The 24,294-nt window shown below is 45.9% G+C and overlaps 1 protein-coding gene across 6 annotated transcripts in view; it reads left to right on the forward strand.

The window, feature by feature from the left end:
* The window catches only part of LOC142579516 (glycoprotein 3-alpha-L-fucosyltransferase A-like), a 155,192-nt gene that overhangs the window by 12,167 nt on the left and 118,731 nt on the right, over window positions 1-24,294 (forward strand). The window contains exon 1 of one of the 6 annotated variants that reach the window (XM_075689802.1): window positions 22,048-22,673. The exons of 3 other annotated variants lie outside the window; for them this stretch is intronic. In XM_075689802.1, the coding sequence (XP_075545917.1) occupies window positions 22,587-22,673 (87 nt within the window). In that variant the 5' untranslated portion in view covers window positions 22,048-22,586. Of the gene's footprint in view, window positions 1-22,047; window positions 22,674-24,294 lie in introns of those variants that run through there. 2 more of the 6 variants (XM_075689804.1, XM_075689803.1) reach the window with 2 other exon arrangements.

The raw sequence follows: 24,294 nt of genomic DNA on the forward strand, positions 1-24,294 counted from the left end.
CAAAACAAACTCCTAGATGCTTGTATCAGCATGCTCTGTTTAACCGGACATAATTAAAAAAATATATAGACAGAGTCACAATTCGTTTCCTTCCTCCCGGAATGGAAAACTGCAAAACTGGTTTGTCGATGTTAAGAGTAAGCTTATTCTGCGTGAACAATTTCGCGACACAACCGAGTTCTATGATTTATTTTGGCCTGCAGTTCTTCTTCCAAAAGTGTCCCCAACAAAAAATAAAGCCGTATCATCCGCGTCTAATAGAACTTCACAGCACGTTAACAGCGACGGAAGATCTTTGATTTATAGGAAGGAGAAGGCGGCCCCAAGCACGGAGCCTTGCGGAACGCCCATCGAAACACTATGTGAGGCTGACATGAAGTTATTAATTACAACATACTCGCGCCTTTTGCGCGGTTGCGCCGAAAGGCGCCAGCGAACTAGTTCGCGGGTTGCTCGAGGATGACAGAAATTCCTTAGCCATATATGGCTTCGCTGTAAAAACAAGCAAGCAACGGACATTTCGATTTTATATTTGGTGAATATGCACTTCGAATTTCAATCAAATGGTTTGAATGAACAGTTCCAGTACTACTCGAAGTACTGCAATTGTCGTTAGTCTTGTCTGTCCAGTTAGTCTGCAGTCCTGACCGGGGTTAGTAAACAGTCAGGGCTACAGTATGTTTTCTTTTTCAACGAGAAGCTTCCCCTCGAGATATTTACACTGAATTCTCAGGTAAAGTCAGATGCTGATATACTGTGCTTTCGAAATAATGCGGGTGTTTGAAGAAAGCAAGTTCAAACTTGAATAAATTCTTTGTGCGACCACGCGATTTAAGCGAAGCTCTCTTTGTGTTTGTGCGTACGTGCGATCAGGAATCAGTATGGCCGTGATCACGTGACATCACTGACTTGACATCTCGGTGTGCATCTGTCTGAACTGCTGTTTACACTTCAGCATAGCTTGTGAATGATGTAGTACATAAACACACATTTCTTGTCATTAAAGCTACATTTCTTCTTGCCCTAGTAGTTTCTTTACCCGGTAGTTGTGACACAGCAAGAAAAGTTGGGACCTGTCTTGTGCATATGTACTAAATAAAATGAAAATGAGTACAATTGTACGCATGTCATTTGTTGTATGCTACTTAATTAACCGCTTAGCAATTATGTCGGTTCACATAGATTCCAACATGCGCGTTGGATCAGCATACATTTTTTTAATGGTAACAGTGATTTCCAGGAATCATCTGGGATACGTAAACACTTCGTTTCAGCCAGTGAGCTCTTCCCGTTTATTATTTCTAGCAACAAAATCGTCATCGACTCCCTGTGGGGAAATAAATCTGGGTTTGTTAGTTACTGGTAGCTTTAGCTGAACAATCGTTGTGAAGCAAGTGCTTGCGTCACCTGATAGATGTTCTAGGACGGACTGGTCAGCCTATTTCGCATTAGAACAGCTACAATATGAACGAGGCTAGCGTAGTGTATAAACGACTTAAATTCGGGGGACGTGCCCTGTTATGATCCCCATATAGAATTGCCAAGGATGGACTCTGGTTTTGCGGAAGTCTCTAGATTATTTCGAGAACTCCTTGTACATTTCTGAATAACCCAAAGCTGATCGCAACATTTGTCTCACTTCTTCTTTCGCTCTTTCTCAAAACAAAAGTGCTCTACCAAGTAATTATCGTATCGAGAATAGCGACTCAGAGACGTCACACTGTTCTCAGATGGTTAAGATAGTTAAGAATGGCACGCGAGCTGTCGCTGATTATGTGGATCGTATGTAGCTTTACACCATTGTTTCCTAACGGCGAGGACCGCGTTCTTAGGCACTGAGATCCCTTGATATGATATAAAACAAACCCTCGTTATGGCGTAGTTATCAGGACAGGAATTCAATCTCATCATAACCGGTATTTTAGTAATTTTGAATGGACTATAAGAAACTTGTAGTAACGTGGGACGCACACTCCAACAGTGCGGCAGCTTGTAGAACGCATATTGAAACATAGCCACACTGGATAGCGGTTGCAAGATAGCGATGAAATCCTGCTAACGACCGTGAACAAGCTCCCTAGTCTTTCAGTTATCATTACATGATACAGATATTCCCAAGTAGCTGCCTGCATTCGGTGGAGTGCCCTTCGCGATGCATTTGAATTCGGCAAGTTGTTATAAAGGAGCGCAAAGGGTGTTCGCGTAGGCTGCGTTGTGGGATACCCAGTGGATATACCGCTTCGTACTTCGTACTGAGTGAAGTCCGTGGTGCCACTGCACACACAATAATGCGGCGTAAGGTGCACGCATTTCCGTCGACACCACAAAAAAGTTTTAATAAAGTGATACGTCGAATAAAGCAACCATTGAACCAGGGTTCACTGTATCTCTTTTTGTTTAGGTTCACATTGCGCTTGCGTGTTGAGTGCAAAATAGTTTATAAATGTCTGTTATCAATTTATACTTTTGCCGGTACACAAACGTATAGTGGACGCTATTTTGTAGTCTCAACATTTTCTTGTGCTGTAAACATGTCATAAAGAAACCGATAAGCAAAAGGGAAAGCTTTGTTTAGACAAACCGTTATAACTTAACCGTAAAGCTATGCTAGGCTGCAAACGGAAGGCGGCCGATGAAAACGTGCTACGAGAGGCAACTTGAAGGCTAACTAAATTATTGCTAATTAGTTTTAGCAATTTCTGACGCGTAGCAGAAGTCACTCGATTAGAGCACCCACGAGTGGCAGGAAAACATAATTACAGCCATTCGCCCCCAAAACTCTCTATGTACTCTCGTCAATCGCATCAACTTCCAGTCGGGACAGCCTGCGTAGATGGGAGCCTGCGAATTACCTTTAACTGACACTTCGAAAACGAACGACAACGCTAGTAAGCCGAACTGTGTTGACAGCCAGGCGGCTGTTTTATACAGCCGAGGCTGTCGCGCTTGCTTTCTCCCCTCGGCGTCCTTCCTGGCTGACTGGTTTTACATCTCTGTCACGCCCGCTGTCGTTTGCAGCGAGACGCCGGCAGGCGGCCATCGTTCGGACGATTACATTCTGAAGTCAATTAACGTTTATGTCCCGCATAATTAGGACTCCCTTATGAAGACTGGCGGCTGAATGCGCAAGTGTTCTATCTGTACAGACTGACGTGGCAGACAGCTCGGTCGTGGGACAGCCCGCGGAGCTCACGGAGCAGTCAAGCGTGAATTCTTTTTTTTTTTAATTCTTGTTAACCGACGTGACCTATCTTATCTCGACAACGGCGAGCGCTGGCGAAAATGCCCGACTGAAACGTTGTCATCCAGAACATTGTAATTCGAAAGTTTCTCCTGGATTATTCTCATAGCTATAGGGTTAGCAGGAAGTGGTGGCTAAGGCGCCCTGCTGCGAGGCACGAGGTAGGTCGCGGGTTCGAATCCCTACCGCAACTCGCTGTGGTTACTTAGTGGCTATGGTGTTGGCGCTGCTAAGCACGAGGTCGCAGCATCAAAGCCCGGCCATGGCGGCCACATTTTGATGGGGGGCGAAATGCAAGAACACCCATGTACTTATATTTAGGTGCACGTTAAAGAATCCCAGATGGTCAAAACTAACCAGAAGTCCCCCACTACGGCGTGCCTCATAATCAGATCATGGTTTTGGTACGTTCTACCCCATAATTTCTTTTGAATTCCCGCCGCGGAGGCCGCATATTTCGAATAAGGCGGAAAATGAGAATTCTCGTCTCTCTGCAGCTGTGGAGGCACATTAAAGAAAGGAAAAAAAGAAAAGGTCAGGTGTTCGAAATTAATCCAAGTTTCTTCCGACAGTACTGCGTCTCTCGTAACCGCTGTATTGCTTTGGGTCGTTAAAACCCGTAATTTCATTCTAGAGACAAGAAGACAGACAATAGCTGAAAAGGTCTGGCCAACAACTGGTATAGTGCGTGCTGCTTCTACACGTGTACTTGATTGAAACGCTATCAGAGGCGCAAAGAAAAAAGAAAAAGAAGGGAGTTGGGGTAATCAAGCACGTGTCAAAAAGAGCCAGTGTCCAAGAGGCCGAACTGCAGTCAGAAAAACAGGCGAGCGAGCTGACAGCGGCAGCGACATATTCAGAATGACGCTTCGGCGACATAAAGTTGGACAGCGTCATGCGTGACGGGAATTACAGTAGTGCGCTGGCCGTGTGCGCTTGCGCTTGCAATATCATACCAGTGAAATTACGTTAGAAGAGTGCTATGTGACTGATCAGTCAACCTTCACATTAGGAGGTCATTGCTCTTGCTCCTGATGACTTAGAGGATAAGCAATGGGTCTAAAAATATTCTGCCCACTTGCTCTGCGCGTTCGAAAGATCTCGCTTCATAGCTGGGTGTTATCGAGTGAAGCCAATTGTGTTATCTGGATTGAGCATGCCTAAAATGATATATTGTTACCCTAACCTTGACGCAGAAAAGCAAGAAAATGACCACTTCGTAAACGCCGCATTTCCGTGGCGACGATGTGAACGTCGCAGTCTGGAGGGCCTACAAATGTTGACCTGTCTTCAGGTGCTTGTGGAGTGGATTGATTGGTCAGTTCAATTTGTTGATATTAGACAGAATACCATTCACTCTAAAAAAAATACTTGGCCCATGGCCAACTGCGGGCCTTCAAAAAAGAGCGCTTCTTGCTCTGAAAAAGTTTTTAGAGGAGACCAACATTTTGGGAAAATATTGGGTATCAGATGATCCGAATGCGCTAAATGAGTAACATAAACGTTGTTCGTGATTCATAATTGGTTTATGTGGCGATCGCAACTTTTATGCAATATGTATAATTCTGTTCTGTACTTGCAATGCATTACATGTGTTGTGTGTTATGGCTGTTCTAAATATCTGACTTTATGTATGCGTACGTGGACTGAACTAATGCACAGAACTTTGCGACTCATGTACTGTTGGACTGTATATTTTTTATTCATCCAGTGTTCTACTGAGTGCCATATTTCGTGTCGCTATTCTCCCTTTCCACGCAAATTTATTTCCTTTGCCAAGTGACAAGGAGTAGCCGGTGCCACCATAAAGGCGCCAACCTCTCCTAATATTCACTTCCATAAAAAAAAATACCGTTCCACCATTGTTCACAAACTGTGTACATAATAAGGACATTACAATACGTCTACTATATAGCTGGACGTCTATGAGGTGGAAAAACCGTTGGAGATATCTCTTCAGTCAAAATAACCCTTAGCAGAACTGTGTATATTTATTACAAACTCTTGTATTTTTTTTGTTTGGTATGAGTAAATGAGGTGCTCAAAAATTTTTGCAATAAATTTCACTTCTTTTTTTAAAAAAAGTGACTCACTGTCACTCTATGGGTTCGATTAAAAATTATGCGTAACCACTTCCAGCGTAGACCGGACCGAAGCAAGACGGACAAAGTGGCACAGTGGGGGCCATACATAAAAAAAAAAAATCTGCGCGTGCTTCTCGCCCATGCATCGATAACCAATGGCAACAGCGTATTTCTGTACGTTCGTGCTTTTTCACGTGCATTCACTAAGACGAGTGCTGCAGATTACCTGTCGCTTAAGGATACAAAAGAGGAAGGTTACTGCGAGGTAACGGTATAAATCTAAATGTAGCAAAGAGGAATAACTTATACCGGGCATCTTTACATCTTTCTTCGCGCGAGCAAATGTGGATCAAATCCAGGAAGCGTTCCAACTGTGAAAACAATTTTTTATCTAGCTCTTGCGCGCTTGTCGCCCCTTTGTGCCCACTCCAAAAAACTATTCTCCCATGAATCGCTGAAACCTCTAGGTGGAAGACAGCGCCAAACAAATGAGATAACTTCGCCCCATTGCCGCTGAGAAGCGTTTTCGCATTCATTACAAAGTAATGTACTCTGTACATTACTTTGTAATGTACCCACTGTAATGTGCCCACTGTACCCACTGTACTCTAAAGGGGTCAGTGATTCGCGGACGCGTGAGGTACGTTACGTAGTAGCAAGCTTTAAGTCCATAGTGTCACACGGAAGTGACATGCACAGAAAGGCAGGCGAAGATGAGTCTTTTGCTCTTGAGGGGATGAAAAGATTTTATTAAACGAACTTGTGCCTCCAAAGAAACGTGCAAGTAGAGGACAGCGCGGTCGAGAGTTATAGTGCGATTGAATAACGTGGCCCGCATCCGTGCGCTGCTTATACACGCGTCATCTTGAACTCCGGAGAAGTTGGTAGTGCGCTAAGTATATACTGACGGGGACCCTGAGAATTAATGCACTGCCGGATTAATGTTTGTCCTCGGTCGACTATATACCTTCCAAATTACAAAACGGCAGAATGTAGCAGTTAAAGACTGCGTTCGAATGAGGTAAAATATAGCAAAACAGATGCGTAAAGAAGAAACAGGGCAAAGAGGAACAACAATTGATGGAACAAATACTCACGCTAGGTGCCGCAAGGTATGGCGTCCGGGTGGGGCTCTCGGCACTGCGAAAGTTAAAGGGAATATGTGTAAAGGTAAGCGAGGACAAGAGCAAGGAGAATGTCGACATATGCACTACAAACCACGCCATCAGGTATGTTGAATGTGCGAACAACCTGGTGTACAAACTACCTTTGACGTGCGGTGATTGTTGGGTTGGCCAAACGGAAAGGTGCATAAAAGAGAACCGATACAACTGTGGTCTGATATGCAAGCGCCGGGACATCTTGCACTGCACTAGGTGCAAGATTTCACTGGGTTCGCGCTGCTGTACGTGCAAGTGTGAACCATTTTTTTGACGTGGCGGCGATGCTACACAAGTCCAGCAGCCACAGAAAGGTGAAGTTATCGAATCTCACGAGACTGAGATGGCCCCTCATGGCACTTGTGTCAGCGCACCATCCATCGCTCTGAGCAAACAACAGATTAGGCTAACCGGTGACAACGGATAGCGTAGGTAGGCCCGGGAATAGATATCTATTCTCGTTTTGCTGAATTACGCTCGGTGTCCCGCGTGTGTGCAGTCGCTCAAATCTGGTCCAATCGTTATTGCTGCGCAAAAACTCAAGTATGCTTAACCAACTAGCCCACTGGAGAATATTACTCGCTATAATGAAATTCCGGCGGAACCCATCTTGCAATGAATGTCGCCGGCAATGCAGTTCGCCTTGAAGTGTAGCGACACACCGTATTGCCGCTGCTGTGACTCGTTATGCACGAGGCGTGTATGCAGCCGGGTCGCTGTCTCGCGCTTCCCACTTAACACGCTGCGCCATCTAGCACCGCCGCCGCGAGGTAAGCGTGTATGCGAATTCACACAAGAGTGTCTGGCTGTATATGATGCGGGTTCGATTACGTCTAGCGCAAGATATCTTTTTTTATTTCTTTTTGTCAAGAAAAGCGGCACACCCCGAGTGACTCAGGTTGGTGTGACGGTTGGCTTTGAACCCTGTTCCCCCAGCATAGCAGCCCGATGCTGTATCGACCATTGAACCAAGTTGGGTGAAGTTCGCAAAGAATGGTAATCGTATCAATAACTGAATGCTTAATGTTCACATGCACAGGGTCGTCTATTCTTGGGGGAAGCAACCAATCGCTATTCAATTAGGTATCACTCATCATGTGTGAGAGGGGGGGGGGGCAGAGTACATGACGCAGTATACGCAGACATACTTCATTGAACGGTAACTCTGTCTCGTGCTAAAGTTCAGCGGCTATGAGCACTTGAATAGCAATGAGGCATTTTCCATAAGGTACGTGTTTTGACCGCGTTTCGACAAGCCGAGCCAGCCTAAAACGTACGCATAAATTCCACAATCGCTACGCGCTTCTTGATTGATAGACTTATTGAGATGGACATGGAAATGATGGTAACGTGCATTTCCCCAGCCTCTCGCAAGCATTATGCTTGTGAACCAAATGGAGGAATGAGGCGTAATGAACCTTGACAATAAGATAGTTCACTAGCAAATGCGATGCATTCATTAGTGATATGAGTTAAACGACAAGGAATAAATGGAGACATAGCACGTGTCTCAGTAGATTGCGGTATACAGGACACAAATTTTGCCAACATCGCCTAAATAAACAGTCCTCTGGCACGCACAGAGTATATAGTCATACCACAAAAAACAAGACGAGATAGCAATTACAGACTCCATAGTCTTTTGCAATGTGAAACAAATAATCGGACGTTACCATAGCGGAACACACGAACAAAGTTGAGCTTGTATAATGAAAAGGAAGGCAGAAAAATGTACACGCCACGAAAACGAAAATACACGAGGAAAGTGGTATACAAGAATGCGAAGTTGGGCTAGTTAGTTGAAACATTCTGAAAGAAAAAAAGAAAAAAAAAAAAGAAACAATGCTATGTAGCTGCAGGACCGCATGATGACGAAACGACAGTCTACCTTGGCCTTCTTGTGGTCCTGTAGCATTTTTTTTTTCGGAATGTTAATGAAACATGCTTCCCTACCCGAATGCTCACCATCAGAATCATCACGAAGCGCTGATACACACGCAATTATAAGGTACGGTTTGTACGAATAGCTCCAACTATTTGTCCAGTCTTACATGGTTACCCGCGCCAGAAAATTTTCACTGAACTAAGCAAGGGGGAGAAGCTGCAACGGTGCTTTAAATAAATGACCACCTTCTCCTGCCAGTTAGGCGCTCAGAGATTCGTATACTAGTTGGACACCTTTAGAGTTTGCTTTGCTACGTGTATGAATCATTGTCCGAAATTCATCTTACGTAGCAGGAGTGAGTCGATATGGCGCGTACCGGCGCTATAGCCAGATAATTCTTCAGGCTGTCGTACATGACAGAACGGGACCGAAATCACGGCTTACTAAAAATGGCGACGGTTCTGCTCCCTTTTCGTTTTTCAATATCTAGATTAAATCCCTTCTAACCCTAGCTTTGGCCAACCACACTCGCGCAAAGCGCTCCCCTTTGCGTATATAGCAAATGCCAGCGCGGCACTTAATAGGTGGAAGGGTGCATCGTGGAATGGAACAGCAATTTCGCCGCAGGAGAATGTTCCGTCGGCATTCTTAATTTAGAGTCGGGCGATCCGCGGCCCATAGCATAGGCACGCGAGATATTCAGTGTTCTTTTTTTTTTCTTTTCTTTACCATTTTTTTTTTCATCAAGTCAGCGCGTGATGTCTTATATTTTCATTCGTTCACTGATCAGAAATATGAGCTTGTTCTACCTATTCAGCCAGCCAGGAAAATGCAGGTTCCAGTCGACCGGCGCTTTTTTTTTCTTTTTAGCTTGAATATGTGAAGCAAGACGAACAGAGATGGAATCGTTGTATAGAAGTAGGCCCCGAGAAAAGCTGGGGAACATGCAGAATACGAGAATAAATCATGTATGCGCAATTGCACCGAGATTGGAAACTGGACCGAGACGTGGACAACGACGTTCGTCGTGTGATTTCGAACGTATACGTGTAACGTTTCATTAATATTTGCCCTTTTGAAGTTTCTGCGTCTATACAGTTCGTCTTCGAAGCCTCTGGCCAGATTGGCATCGCGCAGTGACACATTAAGAGAAAGAGAATTTTAATAACTGAAGAACTTAGCCTCGGCAGGCTGCGTGCTACTCCAGGCGAGATTCATCATTCCCGTCTGCTCTAGGACTTGAGCTTGGTTTTTTTTTTTCTAAATAGTATAGTTGAAAAATGAGCGTGTTAACATCAACGTGAATCGAGCCAAATAAGCAATCAGTCTGAGACGTAAGGAATATTTTACGCAAGGCGTAAACTAATCGGCGTGAAAAAAGTGCGGAGAATTACCTCAGCGGATCAATTATGCGCTATTCGCCTTATGTATCCTAACTTGCTGTACATCTTCTTCCATACAATCTCGAAATCAGCGGAGCACGTAGGGCTTACTTTTCATTGTTTCTTTTTGATTAGATGCAGTGTATAGAACCAAACTAGTAGGTGCATAAGGGTAGCTTAGATGAATACCAAATTCATTTTTAGCTCCCAGTGTTGGGTTAGGTTATGCGAAGCTCGTGAGAAAAAAAACATGCACAGACACATAAAAGAAAATGGCTCACTACATGATTGACTAGATTCAGCTCCATAGAGTTGAAATACCGAGATGAAAGTAACAAGATAAAGATGCAACGGTGATGCTTTGCGAGCTTAGTCGAAAAGTCGAAGCGGAAGAAATAGAGCTTAAGGGTTAAGAAAGCGAGTATCAGGACAGAGCACACTCAGATCAATGTTGTGTTGTTGATTCATCTAAACGAGCGATGCTAGGAGCTGTAAAATTCCGAATAATATATTTCCTACTTAGGGTAAACATAGTGCGCGACAGCTGCTGTTTGTGCTGTATGTGCTCATGATTTAATAACGATAATTTATAGCTTAACTTTGTTCCAGAGTCATTGTTGTTGTTTTCTTGAAACAGCAACAACAACAACAGCTCTGAAACAGAGGTAAGTCCAGAGCAAGGGGTCACTTCATCTATTTCTGTGGATGAACTTTGCAGCGGAAGTAATTACTGATACTTTGCCCTCGCCGTCGATAATAACGAAAGCATACTGCACAATTGAACATTTCTTGCTGCGTGTCTCTTGCAAAACGTTTCTTTGTATCCAACGAAAGTCTCGACATGGAGGAGCATGATAGCGAGCAGTCTTCTTTCTCCCTTCGTTCCCATTTGAACCTTTTCCCTTGTTAACCAGCCGGAAATTAACATCTTTGCTTTTCCGTGTCCACGTTCTGCGTCTCCGTCAGCGAGGGAATCAATACGCAAAGCCCGGTGCTTGAACAGCCACCCTCTTCATTCCCAAGCGCAAGCCCGCTTTCGTGTCAAAGACGACTCCCCCCCCCCCCCCCCCCACCCAATTGGAACAGGCAGGTGCACAGCTGCGGGCCCAGCCTCGAGATTGCGAGACGGGGTTCCTATCGAGCGGTTCATGCGGGGAGTGTTTTTGTTTTCCTTCGCGTGACCGACTTTCCGATCGGCCGGCTAGGTGCGCTCAGATGGGGAGGGGGGGGGGGAGGGGGGTCACGTCTGCGAAGCGATCCGGCGCTTAGCCACGGGCGCGCGAGGAGCGCACACGTCGTCCTATAACACCAGCCATTACGGAGCTTGGTGCCTTCGATCACTAAGGTCAGCTTCAGTGGTTGATTGCGTTATACCGTGCTCTAACTTCCAGTCTCCTCCCCCTCCCCCTCCGCCTCCTTCCTCTCTGACTTCATTTCCTTTCATTGTATACATGAGGGAACCAGCCGGCTCGCCGAAGAGTCGAAGGTCTCTAGAAACTTGCTTCTGGTAATTGCCGTTCTCTATTCATCTTGGCAAAAACTTTCTCGACAAAGGAACGCTTCGCGATGGTTATCCTATGTGGTTAGGGCCTCTTGTTTATAAGCACTAACCGGGTCGTCGGACCGTTTCTTATCGTGGGGATCTCATATCGATGCCATGGCGGTGTAAAAGGCGTTCGCTGTTTAGAGAAAACAGCGCTGTGTCATAGCTTTGAGCTGTCTAGTCAGCCGCTTCCTACAGCAGACCTTTCGCGTATGGAAATTGAAGCTGCCTTTGATTGATCATATTTAATGTTATGAATTCGGGTGCTTTCTGGCGGCAGCGGGTACTGGTGTGCGCGAAGCGTAGGGTAAAGGTTAAAGCCAGGTTCAAATTTCAGATTCTTCTGAAATTTCTGATAGGTCATGGCACATCGCACTGCAAAACGTAACACTACAGGAATAAGTAAGCAGAAAGGCACATACTTAAGGCGTGAGACACACACGTACAGGTTGAAATCTTGAATTCTTTTTTTTTCCCCACGCGTTGGAGTAACAGAGCCATGGATTGAGGGAAGCTCAATTATACAAGGCAGAAACCACAAAAGTACAGACGCGACGGTGCTTATTACTTGCTACCGAATGTATGATGAACGGGAGAGACTCTGGAGAGACGAGTGGTTTTGTTATTACTACTGCTGCTGCGGCTGTTACAGCAGCGGCAACAACGACGACAACGACGCCTACAACTACGGCTACAACTAAGACTACAACTACTAAAATATATTATAGTGCATACGATGGAGAGAGACGGTAAAGAAGGAAAGGAAAGAAGCAGGCTAACAAGTGGCAAGTGCCGCCGAGGTGCACAACCCCTGCCTGCCCTTAAAGAAGCAGAAATTGAAGATAGACCGAAAGAAAGTCAACCGGAAAGAAAGGACAAGATGGCAGAATGACAGATGTCAACGTGTCACGAGGTTCAGAGACGAAAGACAGCACTCTCATCAGGTCGCACGACATCAGAAAAAGAAAAAAAACAGACGAACAAACAGAAGAATTTCAGCAAAGAAGGGAGAGGAGGGGAGTCCTTGTTGGTATGAAGTTTTTGTGGAGAGTTTGTGAACCGTTGCGCGTGACCAGGTTGGCTGTTCTGCTGGCAAGCCGCTAACTCAGGCCTTTCTATAACTTGCGTTATTCCAGTACTCCCTAAGTGGAAAGGATCAGTGGTCCCTAGTCTCCTGAGCTTCGGGGGGCTGGGACCCTGCGGCAGACGTCGTCGCTCCTAAAGTGTCCTGAAGACTTTTCACAGAGTGTACATATAACTCTCAGTAAACCGCGTACCAAGTGGGCGCACAATGACTAAGTGCTCGGACCGACACAGAAGAAACAGAAAAGAAAATAATTCTGGGGTTCTTACGTGCCAAAATCACGATATGATTCTGAGGCACGCCGTAGTGGGAGGCTCCGGATAAATTTCGAGCACTTTAAGTTCTTTAACGCGCACCCAATGCGCGCCACACGAGCGGATAAATTTACAGGCAGCGAGACATGTCGCATCCGTTCGCTGGAAATTAATGATGCCACTGTGTGCATCGAAAACTCGAAAGGCAGCCTTTACTTATCGGAGCTCGAACAATTAAGGCCCAATTTTCTGGACCAAAGGAAAGCGTGCTCGTTTAAATCTGCCTCTGTAAAACAATGAAAAAAAAATGATTGATGCCAGGCTTCAATGGTGGGTCGAAACTGCCCAGAGGCTGTCCAATAACATGGTGCGGTTACGCAGACGGCGTTACACCCTGGACACAATCGTGGATCCTGTCAACCATGCAGAGCTCGAAAGGCAATGTGTAAGAATTACTGTTGTTTTATTTCTGTATATTAAGCGGGCTTTTGATACAGCAAGTCACATCCGTGTTTTACGCGGCCTGCTTCAGTTCGGCATCTCTGGCCGTTCGCAATCTGCATTGAATCGCAGATTTTCTAGAGGAAAGTACAGTATTCATCAATGCAGCGGCATGGCGGAAATAGCAAAGCGTGCAAAGTGACACACAGAGTTCCGCAAGAAAGCGTGTTAAGTCCTTTTCTATTTAATTGCATTATGCCTCAGCTCCTATAATGCCTTGCGTGCCTCCCTGAGCTAATAAATATATGCAGACGATCCATGCATACGAAGTTCGAGCCCAAACATCCGCTTCATGCAGCAGAGTTAGCAATAAGGCCTGGATGCAATCAACAGACCTTTAATTAATTTAGGCGTTGCTCTCATTTGAAAGACCGCTGTTTTCCTTTTCACAAGAATACTCCTTAAAAAGTTTAGTCTATTGATGGATGGAATACCTCGTAGTTGTGTTCGGCAACACAAGTTCTTAGGTGTTGTCCTTGACAGATTACTAACATGGGCAGTGCAAGTGTAATACAAGGAACACAACATTACCGCTGTGATAAGTGTTCTCCGAAACGGGAGAGACTCTGGAGAGACGGGTGTTCTGGAGAACGGGCAGTAGTGAAGTGGGGCTGTTCAACATCACTACTTAGCGTGCACTGCGCAGCCATAAGAGAAAGAATAGCGCATTTTCCCCCGGTCCTTCAAGATCTCACCCGCTCCTTGGTGGAAGCTCTTGATCGTCTTCTGCCCAGAAGTATGCCACGTGCAATGGTATGCCACGTTGGTATGCCCCGTGCAATGGCCACGCCAGTACACACCGCAGAGGAACGCAAATATTCCTATGGGGAACTGAGATTTGCTGAGGTATGCCATTGTTATTTTTGTCTGGCAACGCAGGATGCTCATCGCCCGCTTTGTCAAGAATTAAATAATAATAACGGGGCGCATGTGTACGTGACAATGCAGCAGTGCAGTTGCATTGTCCCAGAGAAAATGTTTTGGAAAGCGAAGGCTGAGTATCCTCCATGGGTGTCATCAATGCCAGAGGTTTCGACCAAGGTTATCCGGGCATTTCTCGTACCGGAAATAGCTGTGAGACAGTTAACGCTGTGACGTATCTACTATACCTACAGGGATTACATAAATGTTTACACACATGGCTCGAGTCGAATTGAAAATTCAACGTCTGTATTCTGCATACCCTCCACCAGAGAACAGAGAAAATTCAAATTATCAAGCGTCACTACTTTACCACAGCAGAACATTATGCCATAATGTCTGCCTTGTCCTTCATATGCTCACAACCACACCTATTCAAGTGGGTCATTCTGAACGACTCACGAACATCTTTACTGAGCATTAATTCCACAAGAATGAACAAAAATGATAATGTTCTTGTATGCGAAGTACAAAAGATAAGTGCGAAGGCAATGTACTTGTAATATGAAATTTTATTTCGGTGGATTCTTAGTAACTGCGGCATTCCAGGAAACACAGAGGCAGACAGGTTAGCAGGTTCGGAGCATACTGAAAAAGAGACTGATCTAATACCTCTGTCACAGCGGTGCTAGGCAACAGTTTACGTCGAATTTCAGTTCTCTTATCGAGAGATGGCGGGCTTGAAAACGATGGTTGAAACTCCGTTTTATTTGATATTGACCTAAAAATACAGTTCAGTATTCCAGTAACAGTTACACGTTCTCTTGAAACAGTAATCAGCGTGCGCAGTGATATTTTACATAAATTAGGATGAGCCGAAAGTGCCGCTGCGTCCTTGCTCGGAATCAGAAGAATATATCGAACACCTCCTGTCCCACTGTAGTATCATGTTCCGCACAAAAAAAAAAAAAAAAAAATTACGAGGTAAATTGTGTGCTCTGGACAAACGCGCACTCCAATTAGGAAAAATATTGGGGTCATGCCCAACAAATTAACTGCAACAGCGTGCATTCAGTGCTTTATAAGAATTTTTGGAAGTAGCATGAAGTACAGATAATTACTAGAGCGTAGTAATTAAGTTCTGTGGTTATGCCCAGCAGTTTGAAATTTTTGCGAAGCGCCCTTGATGTTGACTTCGTTACGACCTGTGGCGTAAGCTTCCGTATATATAGTATTGTGGGCTAGACTGCGCTCGCTCGAAACACAAGCGAATTTCAAGTGGCTGTTCTATATTCTTAATTGACATTATTTGCTGCGCAAATTCTGTGTTGTCGCGTACCATGCACAAATTCGGACTTTACGTGAACTGTGCGTCAGCGCTGTCCGGCCTATGCTCAACTTTTATGTTGATATCTGTTTTAGCCGGCCCATGTTTGTCACGTGCTGTCTCTGTCTTATTTTTCTCATTTGTTTGTTTTAGCCGGCAAATATTTTTAATGAGTACTGCTCGCCTAAGAGAGAAGGACTAGCGGGCATTGCCCTTGATGTCGACTTCTCCTGCATGCGCATTTATTTAAAAAAAAGGCCTGTTTCTCGTGCACCAACATCCACTAATGAGGAATAGGCAGTGGGAGGCATGGCTTGCGGACGAAGACCGGGAGAGCCAATTGGCTCTTAAGAACCAAGTCCAGCGAGCCGCTCTTGCCCCATTGGGGTCCTGGAGTAGGGGCGCCAACCACCGTGCCTTATTAGATTTATTTTCAATAAAGTTTTAACTCACTTGCTCGCTCGCGAGTATCGGTGGCAGCTTGGTAATGATACATCGTCGTGCGACGATGAAACCGTGTGCCGTTTCCCGAACCAACGCCGCGCGTCTTTGGCCTCGGGCACCAGTCGCGACGCTACGTTTCGAAACTCAATCTCTCCTCGTCAGGCGGGTTTCCCGCTCCAAGAATAACGTAGCGTCGTACCACGGAAGCTGCTCTAAATCCCTTGCCACAATTTTCATTTTGTGGCTTGCGTTCATGTCTCTAAAGAGCGTGCTTCGCACAACAAGCTGCGTGCCGCTACCAGTATGTAAACGCATTGCGTAATAGTGAGTAAATGAATTAGTGCTGAGGGAGGACAGCATGAATGCCGGAAGCGTCGGCGGCAGAAGCCAAGAAAAGCAAAACAGGTGCAAGAAAATAGTCTAATTAGAGTTTGTTCGGGTCCATTTACATGCCTGAATGTGAGGCGGGGATAGGAAGCGAGGACGTTAAGGCACAACTAGCATGACATTTTTTTTTTACTTGCAATTTTCTAGAGTTAAATAAATGTCCAAGCCCTCTACCTTTTAGAATATGTTCTGTCAGGCGTCAGAGCAGCCTAAATAATTTACTATAATGCGTGTGTTTATGAAGCAGTCTTGCTTTCTCTACCCACAAGGCATATGTATCATGACTTCATGATACGGCGGGTTGATCCATTCCTATAATTGCGGCGGCTGCCGCACGACCGCTTATGCAACTTAAAAGGAAAACGCGCAGCACTCGTGCCATGATTTTAATGAGGAGCGTCATTATAACTTGCCCAATGCTAGAAGATGTCAGTAAATTTTGTTAGCGTGATGACATCACGATGATATCGATGGCGCCAGGTCCGCATTTGGAGACCTACTTTTGTAGCAGATTTCTTGTAAGCGCTTCCCAACTTCCAGACGTGCTAAGTGCAATCCTTTTTGGGTATCGAGAAACGTGTGGCTTCAGTTCTGGCAACCTTATGAAGTCGTAAGAAAGAAGAAAGGTAAACGTAAAGGCAGCGATGCGAATCGAAACACGAGGAAGAAAGCATGATTACATTCTGCCGCACAGTAATAGCTCACACTTTTCGAAAAAGCGGGGCATTGTGTTTCTAGTTCTCGCTGTGCTGGTGTTTGTCAAGCTTAGCGCCATAGTAATACTTTCAGAGAGCAAACTGTTGTCAGTACGGTTCTGTATATATGAGTAAAAAAAATATATGCATGATAACAACCGTGTATGCGCGAGAACTCTCTACCACGCGTACTACACCGGCCTATAGTTAAGGAGCAACTTCGACGCAGGGTTTTGAACGCGCAACGCTTTCCGTGTGCTGGAAAAGTGAGCAGTTCCCAGATCTCTCGCTTTCGGTCAGAAATTTTTTCCTACGCGCTCATCGGCTAAACTAGCAGACACGAACACAACGGAAGCAATTTCACTTTATTTATTTACTCTCAGTGCCTTTCGACGTTATACAAAGAGGAGTGGGTGGAACGAAGGGGGAAATTACAACAGATGATCACATAGCGATTATTTGAACAATGAAGAGTCTGCGATGGAGACGATGGAGGACGACCGACGACGGTTTGCTTCCCGGCATGCTTTGTATAAAAGCGGTAACATCTGTAACCCTCACCGTAAGAGTCTCGCGGGTAGCGAGAAAGAAATGTCGGGAAGGTAAATTTTCTTCATTTTACAGGAGAAATATTCAAATAGGTACACACACTCGACAACTCACAACACTGTTTGGCTGTGTATAGTTACGCTTCGAATACGTAGTCGCTTAACTATTCAAAGCACCCACAGCCTTGCTTTACCCGTGCACGATTATTTGACCAGTATAGTGCCACGTTGAAGAACAGTTGTTTTTTATTCGTTTTCAATTGCACCGGTAACTAAAGAAGAAAAAAAACCATAGCGAACGACATAGGCAACACACATCAAATGCACCTTGAGTGGTGCAATGACAAGGCATCTTGTTTTCACGCAGTCGTAGTTGACGTGCGATCCCACGCAAAATAATTTGCAGACCATACGCCAAACACACACGTGTGCACACATTCGCAGTTCGGACATGCAGGCTAATACGTGGTAAAATGTGCAGCCGGCGTCAAATGCTTATGGGACGCTAAATTTGAGAACAGGCTGAATATTTCGGCGACCACGGCAAGCAACCTGCAGTCTGTTCTGTATTATATGCGAACAACATAGTGTTCTTCGCTTGTTTTGGCTGCGGTAGCAACGAGCTCGGAAATTCAGCGTCTTCTCAGACCTCGCGGTTTTGACGACTTCTGTGCGTGTGCGTGTTGGAGCAATGCTCTGCGTACATCCCAGTTCGAGGCTGCACGGCCGCACAGCAAGAAAAATTGAAGGTATTTCGCCGATGTCGTGGGTCTCCAAACTTCAGTTCGCGTGGGGGCAGTGCACTGGCAGGACGGTAGCAGAGGCGTCATGACGTCATCGGATGCCCGCCATACCACGTGACCATGCGCTGACTGGCACGTCATGCGACTGCGAAAGTGTATAAACAATAATCGTCGCAAGTGGTGAATCAATCAAAAACAGCGCCCCGGTGTGGGCTCGTATACTTTGCGAACGTTCCAAAGAGCCCCGGTATCTGTGCACTACCGCGAGGTCGTCGGGCCACGCTTCGCGCTAGGTCGACGCTGTTGGCAGTGCGCGCAGGCTAGTATATGTGACAACAAGCAAGGCACGACAGTTTGCGCAGCACCCGCCTGATACGCGCGGACGAGCCCCCTCCAGCCCCTTCGCTGTCATCGTCGACCGTGCCTTCTTGTTTGCACAGCGGCGTGATTGATGCTCAGGCAAGGCTGCACGGTTACTGCCTCACACCGGGATGAGCCCACGCGGAACTTCTCCGCACCGCGATGCCACGATAGTTTGGTATGGCAAAAAAAAAAGAAGTTTGTGGCGCACATTTGCGCGCCTATAGAAAAAAGTGCGCGTTACGAAGGCGCACGTTTCCACCTTTAAAAACAAAAGCAATGCTTTCAAACATTGGTAACTTTCGTTTGTTCGGTCAGCTTTTGTAAGGTACCAAAGGTAACATCGACAGCAGTTCTAAGATATGCTGAGGAGCAAGTTATCGATGAATGCGGCGAAAAGTGTCACGTTCTGACACGCGTATAAGAACGGCGTGTTCTGGCACGTTTACCTGCAAATTGCTCCGTAAATATTATCAGACCAAGTTACCTTTGAAGCAAAAAAAAAAAAAGAAAAAAGAAAATCAACTCAAAACCAGCTCGGCTTGCAGCTATATAATTGATGAGTGCTGGGCTGTTAATATTGAATGGGAGAAATCAGCGAATTTATGTAAAGCATACCATGACGAGAAGTGTACTCAACATGTCTTGATGGCGGCACCGCCGTAAGGAGTGACGTTCGCAGTCTTTGAACAGCGTCGCTTTGCAACCATACTGTGTCAAAGATGCAATCGGGTCGTGCTTTCTGGAAATTAGGATAGAAATTCCGGCACCGTTACAAGCTCAAATAAAAATTCAACTCCCCAAAGTGTCACGTGACGTAAACGGGTGTGGGAAATAATCCTGACCCGCTGCCACTGCGATAGTGAAGGTGTTTGGCCGTGTCGGTGCAAACTATATACTTTTACGAGACGCGACAGTAATGCGCCTCGTGGCCGCAGGTTACGACCTGTATTTAGCTTAGCGGTGCAGACAGGAATCTAGCCTGTTCACTAAATTTTTGCTGCGCCAAAACTAAACATAACAACCAGTAATTAAGCAATACTATCATACCGTAAATTATAGTCAACACTTTTTATTCAGTATATTTCAGAGATGGTTCATAGCTGTTGCTCACGCTGTACGTACGAGCAATTGGTTTTCTCCGGTTTCTATGCTTATCAGAGTCGTTTATTTTCAGATTTGCTTTACGCGGTAGTGATCGTGCACAGTCGAGGGCCTCTGCAACGAACGCCTCTACACAACGAACTTACCTATAAAACGAAGGGATAATTCTGTACCAATTCTCTAACGAATTATTTCGGAGACCCCAAGCACTTTGTTATAAAGGCGTTCGACTTAATCTCAGTTCGGATGAATTTAGGTTTGCTAACATTTGACAGCGCGTCGTTTTTCTTCTTTCTTGTATTCTTCCTGCTTGTTTAGTAATGCTCATGTAACAAAAAAATGTTGACTGTCATTAAATTCTTTGGCGTGCTAGAGCTCGCAGAAATGCCTGCAGCACTCCTTCAGGTTTGGTCCTTTTCGCTTAGAGCTCACCTCTGTTCTTACGCAGCCAGGGTTTTTGCTTGTTTACTAACTACTGAGTTAAAATTTTCCCGCGCTTGCTTGTTTTGCGCAGATCCCTCTGCCTTTCATTTTCCTTGCTCTATGTACTGGGAGACACTATAGCAGGGACGAAACGAACACTGATTGTAAAGAGGACACGAAGTGACACGGCACTCCGCTGTGTCACTTCGTGTCCTCTTTACAACCAGTGTTCGTTTCGTCCTTGTTAGCGTCTCCCAGTACATAGTGAAAAAATGAATGCATACCAACTGGCCCGATTCATGGCCCTCTACATTTTTGTTCATGACAACTTGTACGGCTTCCTAGTTTTGCCGTGCACTGCTACACCAGCAATGCCATACGGTTTTTAAAAGCTTCCTTCTTTGTTGCAACGTACTTGTCTAATAAAGGTATACCATTGTTAGAAGGAAAAATTTCCGTTGACCTGAAGTAACATGTGATAACTTTGAAATAAACAGATACGAGATTACCGGAAAGAAAGCCTGGCCGTTCAAGAAAAGGTATGGACCATGGCTCGAGCCGTCGCCGTCCCATAACAGTAACTCTGTCTTCTCCTCTTTCACTCCCCTTTCTCCCTTCCCCAGTGCAGGGTGGCCTACCGGGCTCAGCCTGGTTAACCTTCCTGGCTTTCCCTTATGGCTCCTTTGTCTCTGCTAACTGCGCCGCCAAGGGGGTGTAGCAGGGCAAGACGACATTGATCGACAACTCGGATAAATGTACCCTTGCTTAATCACACGAATTATGCCAGATGCTTTTATTAACAATCATCTTGGCTATCAATGTCTTAGCGCTATAGTTGTCAAATTCGCCTTCGTGTTGGCAACTGCTACTCCTGCTAGTTAGGCCGGTTATGAGAGAGATTGTAACCCTGACGGTGGTTGAAGGTGCGATCCAAGGACCATGAAATCCTTTTCTGGATGGATTTTCTTTGCTGTTTAATGCTGCTTTCAGGTTGATGAAAGATCTTACTCTCTTGAACTTTCTCTCCTGTTCTCTTTTGTTCTGTTTTGTTATACAAGGGTTACTGTGGAGATATTTAACGCTCGTTCTATAACTTTCAGATTTCCGCAGATATCACGTGGTTCGCATTAATTACAGCGCAAGATCATCGTTACTTTACCAACTCGCAAAGCTGTCCACATTGGTGCAAATAATTTGGATTATACATTATTTTAAGCATTGATGTATAAAGGAAATTTAGACCCTCTCGCCCCCTTTTCCTCCCAGCGTACTCTAAATTCCTATCGTATGACACGCACACGTATAGCCTGTTAATAAGCAGGCGTACCCGAACGACTGTCGTCCGAAAATGCTTCAAGAAACCTTGCTCGTAATATTTGCCAACAGAAAGTGTAGCTGAATGTGTAGCTAAAGCCAGTCCCCTTTTGCTGCATCAAATTAACGGCTCATACAGAGCAACGCGGAGTATACTGCGTCGCTTGCCATCGGCGTAACGTTTTTCACCGATCGCGGAAAACAGTCGGTCTTTGCCGCGAGTTTTCACGCAGGTGCTCGACACAAGAAGCGCGCGCGCACAGACACGCGAGCAAATTCAATTAACGCTTCCGGCTAATTCAAGCAGGTTTCTACGGCGCGTGCGTGCTCTCCTCTCATTTGCGCGTTCAATTAGTCGCTACACGCAGCGGCGCGCGTGTCGCGTGCTTCGATGTATATCGCAGCTGGCCTCTGCGAGCACTCACTCACGCAGGCACACACACACACGCACGAGCAATCACGCACGCACGTGCGAACCGACACGCGCGCAGACCTGTACAGTCTTCGGAACGCAACGCGCAAATGCGCGCACCCGATCATGCAAGCAGCGCACGGGGAAGCCAAGCAAACACACACAGGAAAAAAAAAATGAACAGAACTTGGCTCGCGTAACAACCGTTCCACTCGCTGGGGATCATTCGCGTTGTTGCCTCGTGTTTAGTCTAACGACCATGCGCGCCGTCGCCGGATGAGACCGGTCCGCGCGAAGCGTTGTCGTTCCCTACGGGCGCAAAGCGCGTCCGCGCGACGACGCTGCCGCAGAGAGGATATCGGCAAGCGGATGCGCGAATCCTTTCCTCGCCCGGCGCGTCCAACTTTCCATCGCTCGGTTAAGTATGCAACCGACCAAGGGTCGCCGCCGAGTCCGCGGTGGTGGCGCAGGTCCCCAGGGCCACTATCGCTTATTTTAATTTTTTTCTCCTGGCGCACCAGGTCTTGTTAGGTCTCGGCGGGAGGGCACCGGGGCATAAAAGAACCGCGGGAGCACACGCCGGTTTCTTCTCTTCGTGCCAGAATTCTTCTCGCTTGCCTGCGAGAGAAGAAATGTTTGTGGTGGTGCGCGTGAAATCCAGCGAGCAAAGTGTTCTGCACTTGGATACCGGGACCGGGGAGCTTCGTTATTAGTGCCGGGAGACAGGCAAGCTGCGCGGGAACCGGTGCGCGCGGTGAACAGCGCGTGTGGTGCGCGTGTGGTGTGCCTGTGGTCTACGCGTATGCGACGCATTGATTGCGGGTGTCGGCGACGATGCACGTTGCGGGGTGGCAGCTTCCGAAACGGAGTCACCGTGGCGGTTACTGCCGGGCCCTCGTCGAAGGATGGCGAATCGCCAAGGTGGGATTATCGAGATATGCTAGTGGGAGGCCTTTACAGTTCGTGGGAAACAATCTACGGAGACCTAGATATACGAAACGGGTTATACTGTTTTTTTACTTTATTTAAAGCATTACGTAAGTCTAAGAGTTAAAGAAAAAAGAAAGCTTACATTGAAGTACTACGCTGCTCTTTGAATGTGGTCCTTCAATGTAGTCCTGCAGTGGAACTTGAACGTCGTGAGTTTCATTAACCGCGGCGCAATTTCACGTTCCCGCCAAACATTTGGTCACTTAAGGCCCATGAAAAATGTAAAATTTTGTCGAGGCGAACTTATCTATGAATCATTATATATCAGCGCCTTTGCACGCGTTACGATAGGAATCTTCAATTTAGCACAAGGGGCATTTCCCGTAGCACATCATTGTTTGATTAACCTGTCAAGGTCATTGCCGTAGTATCAAGGCTTAAAATGAATGAGTGACCATTGCTCACGTTTTCTATATAGTATTTCTGTAAGTGAACCGAACTAAGATTAGTGACGACAGCACGGTCCTTAATTCACAGTCAAATTGCTAGCCATGCAGGAAAGCATTTTTCACCGTAAGTGCTGTGTCTCGGAATTTATCGATATCGCAAGGAACCGTCTTCTACTTCGAAAATGAATGGCTGTTTTTGCCCGAAGCTGACGGTGTCGAAGGACCTTAGTTCGCATTTTGTGCCGCTTTCTCTCCAGCACGTCTCTCTAAACCTTGCGCAAACCGATCACGATGGAAGTGTATCGTAAGTTGCCGGGAAGACATGATCTGCGTGTGCGCGCCGCATGCAACTGGGAGATTACGATTTGTACGGCAAGAAGTGTCGCTGGTAATATTGAATTGCGCGCAGAATTTTGAAGCTCTGCCACATAATGCTGCCCAAGGTCACCTTTATAACATTTCGAAAAGTTGAACGTAATTATTTCCAGCGTAGCGCCTGAAGCTTGTGCATTGAGCCACCTTATTGCGCCCTTGACTAAGAAAAACTCCAAATGTGAAATACAATCGTATAAAACAAAAGAAACTTGAGCGCGAATTTTTTTTAGCGACTTTTAGCTAAGCCGAGAAAGACGTTGCCACGTTTGCTCGAATATAATCACCCCCACCACCTCCTTTGTGAATACATTTATTCGTTCATTTTCGTGCCATACATGACCAAAGTGAAGGAGACCGAAGTACAAGGCGTACGCTTTGTATTATACGAACCATACTTCTTTTCCTTCGTTTTTCGTTAAGCTACAGAGCCCAACAGAAGTGCCTTTCCTCTATATTTGTGAAACATCTTCCCACTCGCGTCGGCAGGCAAGTTTTCAAGCGCCTCCATGCGTTTTATAAAACGTCGTACATGCGGACTATGGCGGGGATACTTAACATCAGCTCAGTCGAAGCCATGAGACATATACAGGTTAGAAGCCTGGCTAAGGATATCTTGATAGTTACGAAACCATTCCCTAAGCTGTCAAACTATATTAGCAGTAAGCAGTCTCTCTGAAGATAAATGGAGCCCGCTAAGTGGCGCACGATAAGTGGCTCGCTTGCTGTCGCTACCACTGACGTCAAGGAGCGAGAACGAACTCATTTTGATAGAAGGCACTCGTAACGGC

Source organism: Dermacentor variabilis, chromosome 4 (genome assembly GCF_050947875.1).
Source record: "Dermacentor variabilis isolate Ectoservices chromosome 4, ASM5094787v1, whole genome shotgun sequence".
NCBI classification, from domain to species: Eukaryota; Metazoa; Arthropoda; class Arachnida; order Ixodida; family Ixodidae; genus Dermacentor; species Dermacentor variabilis.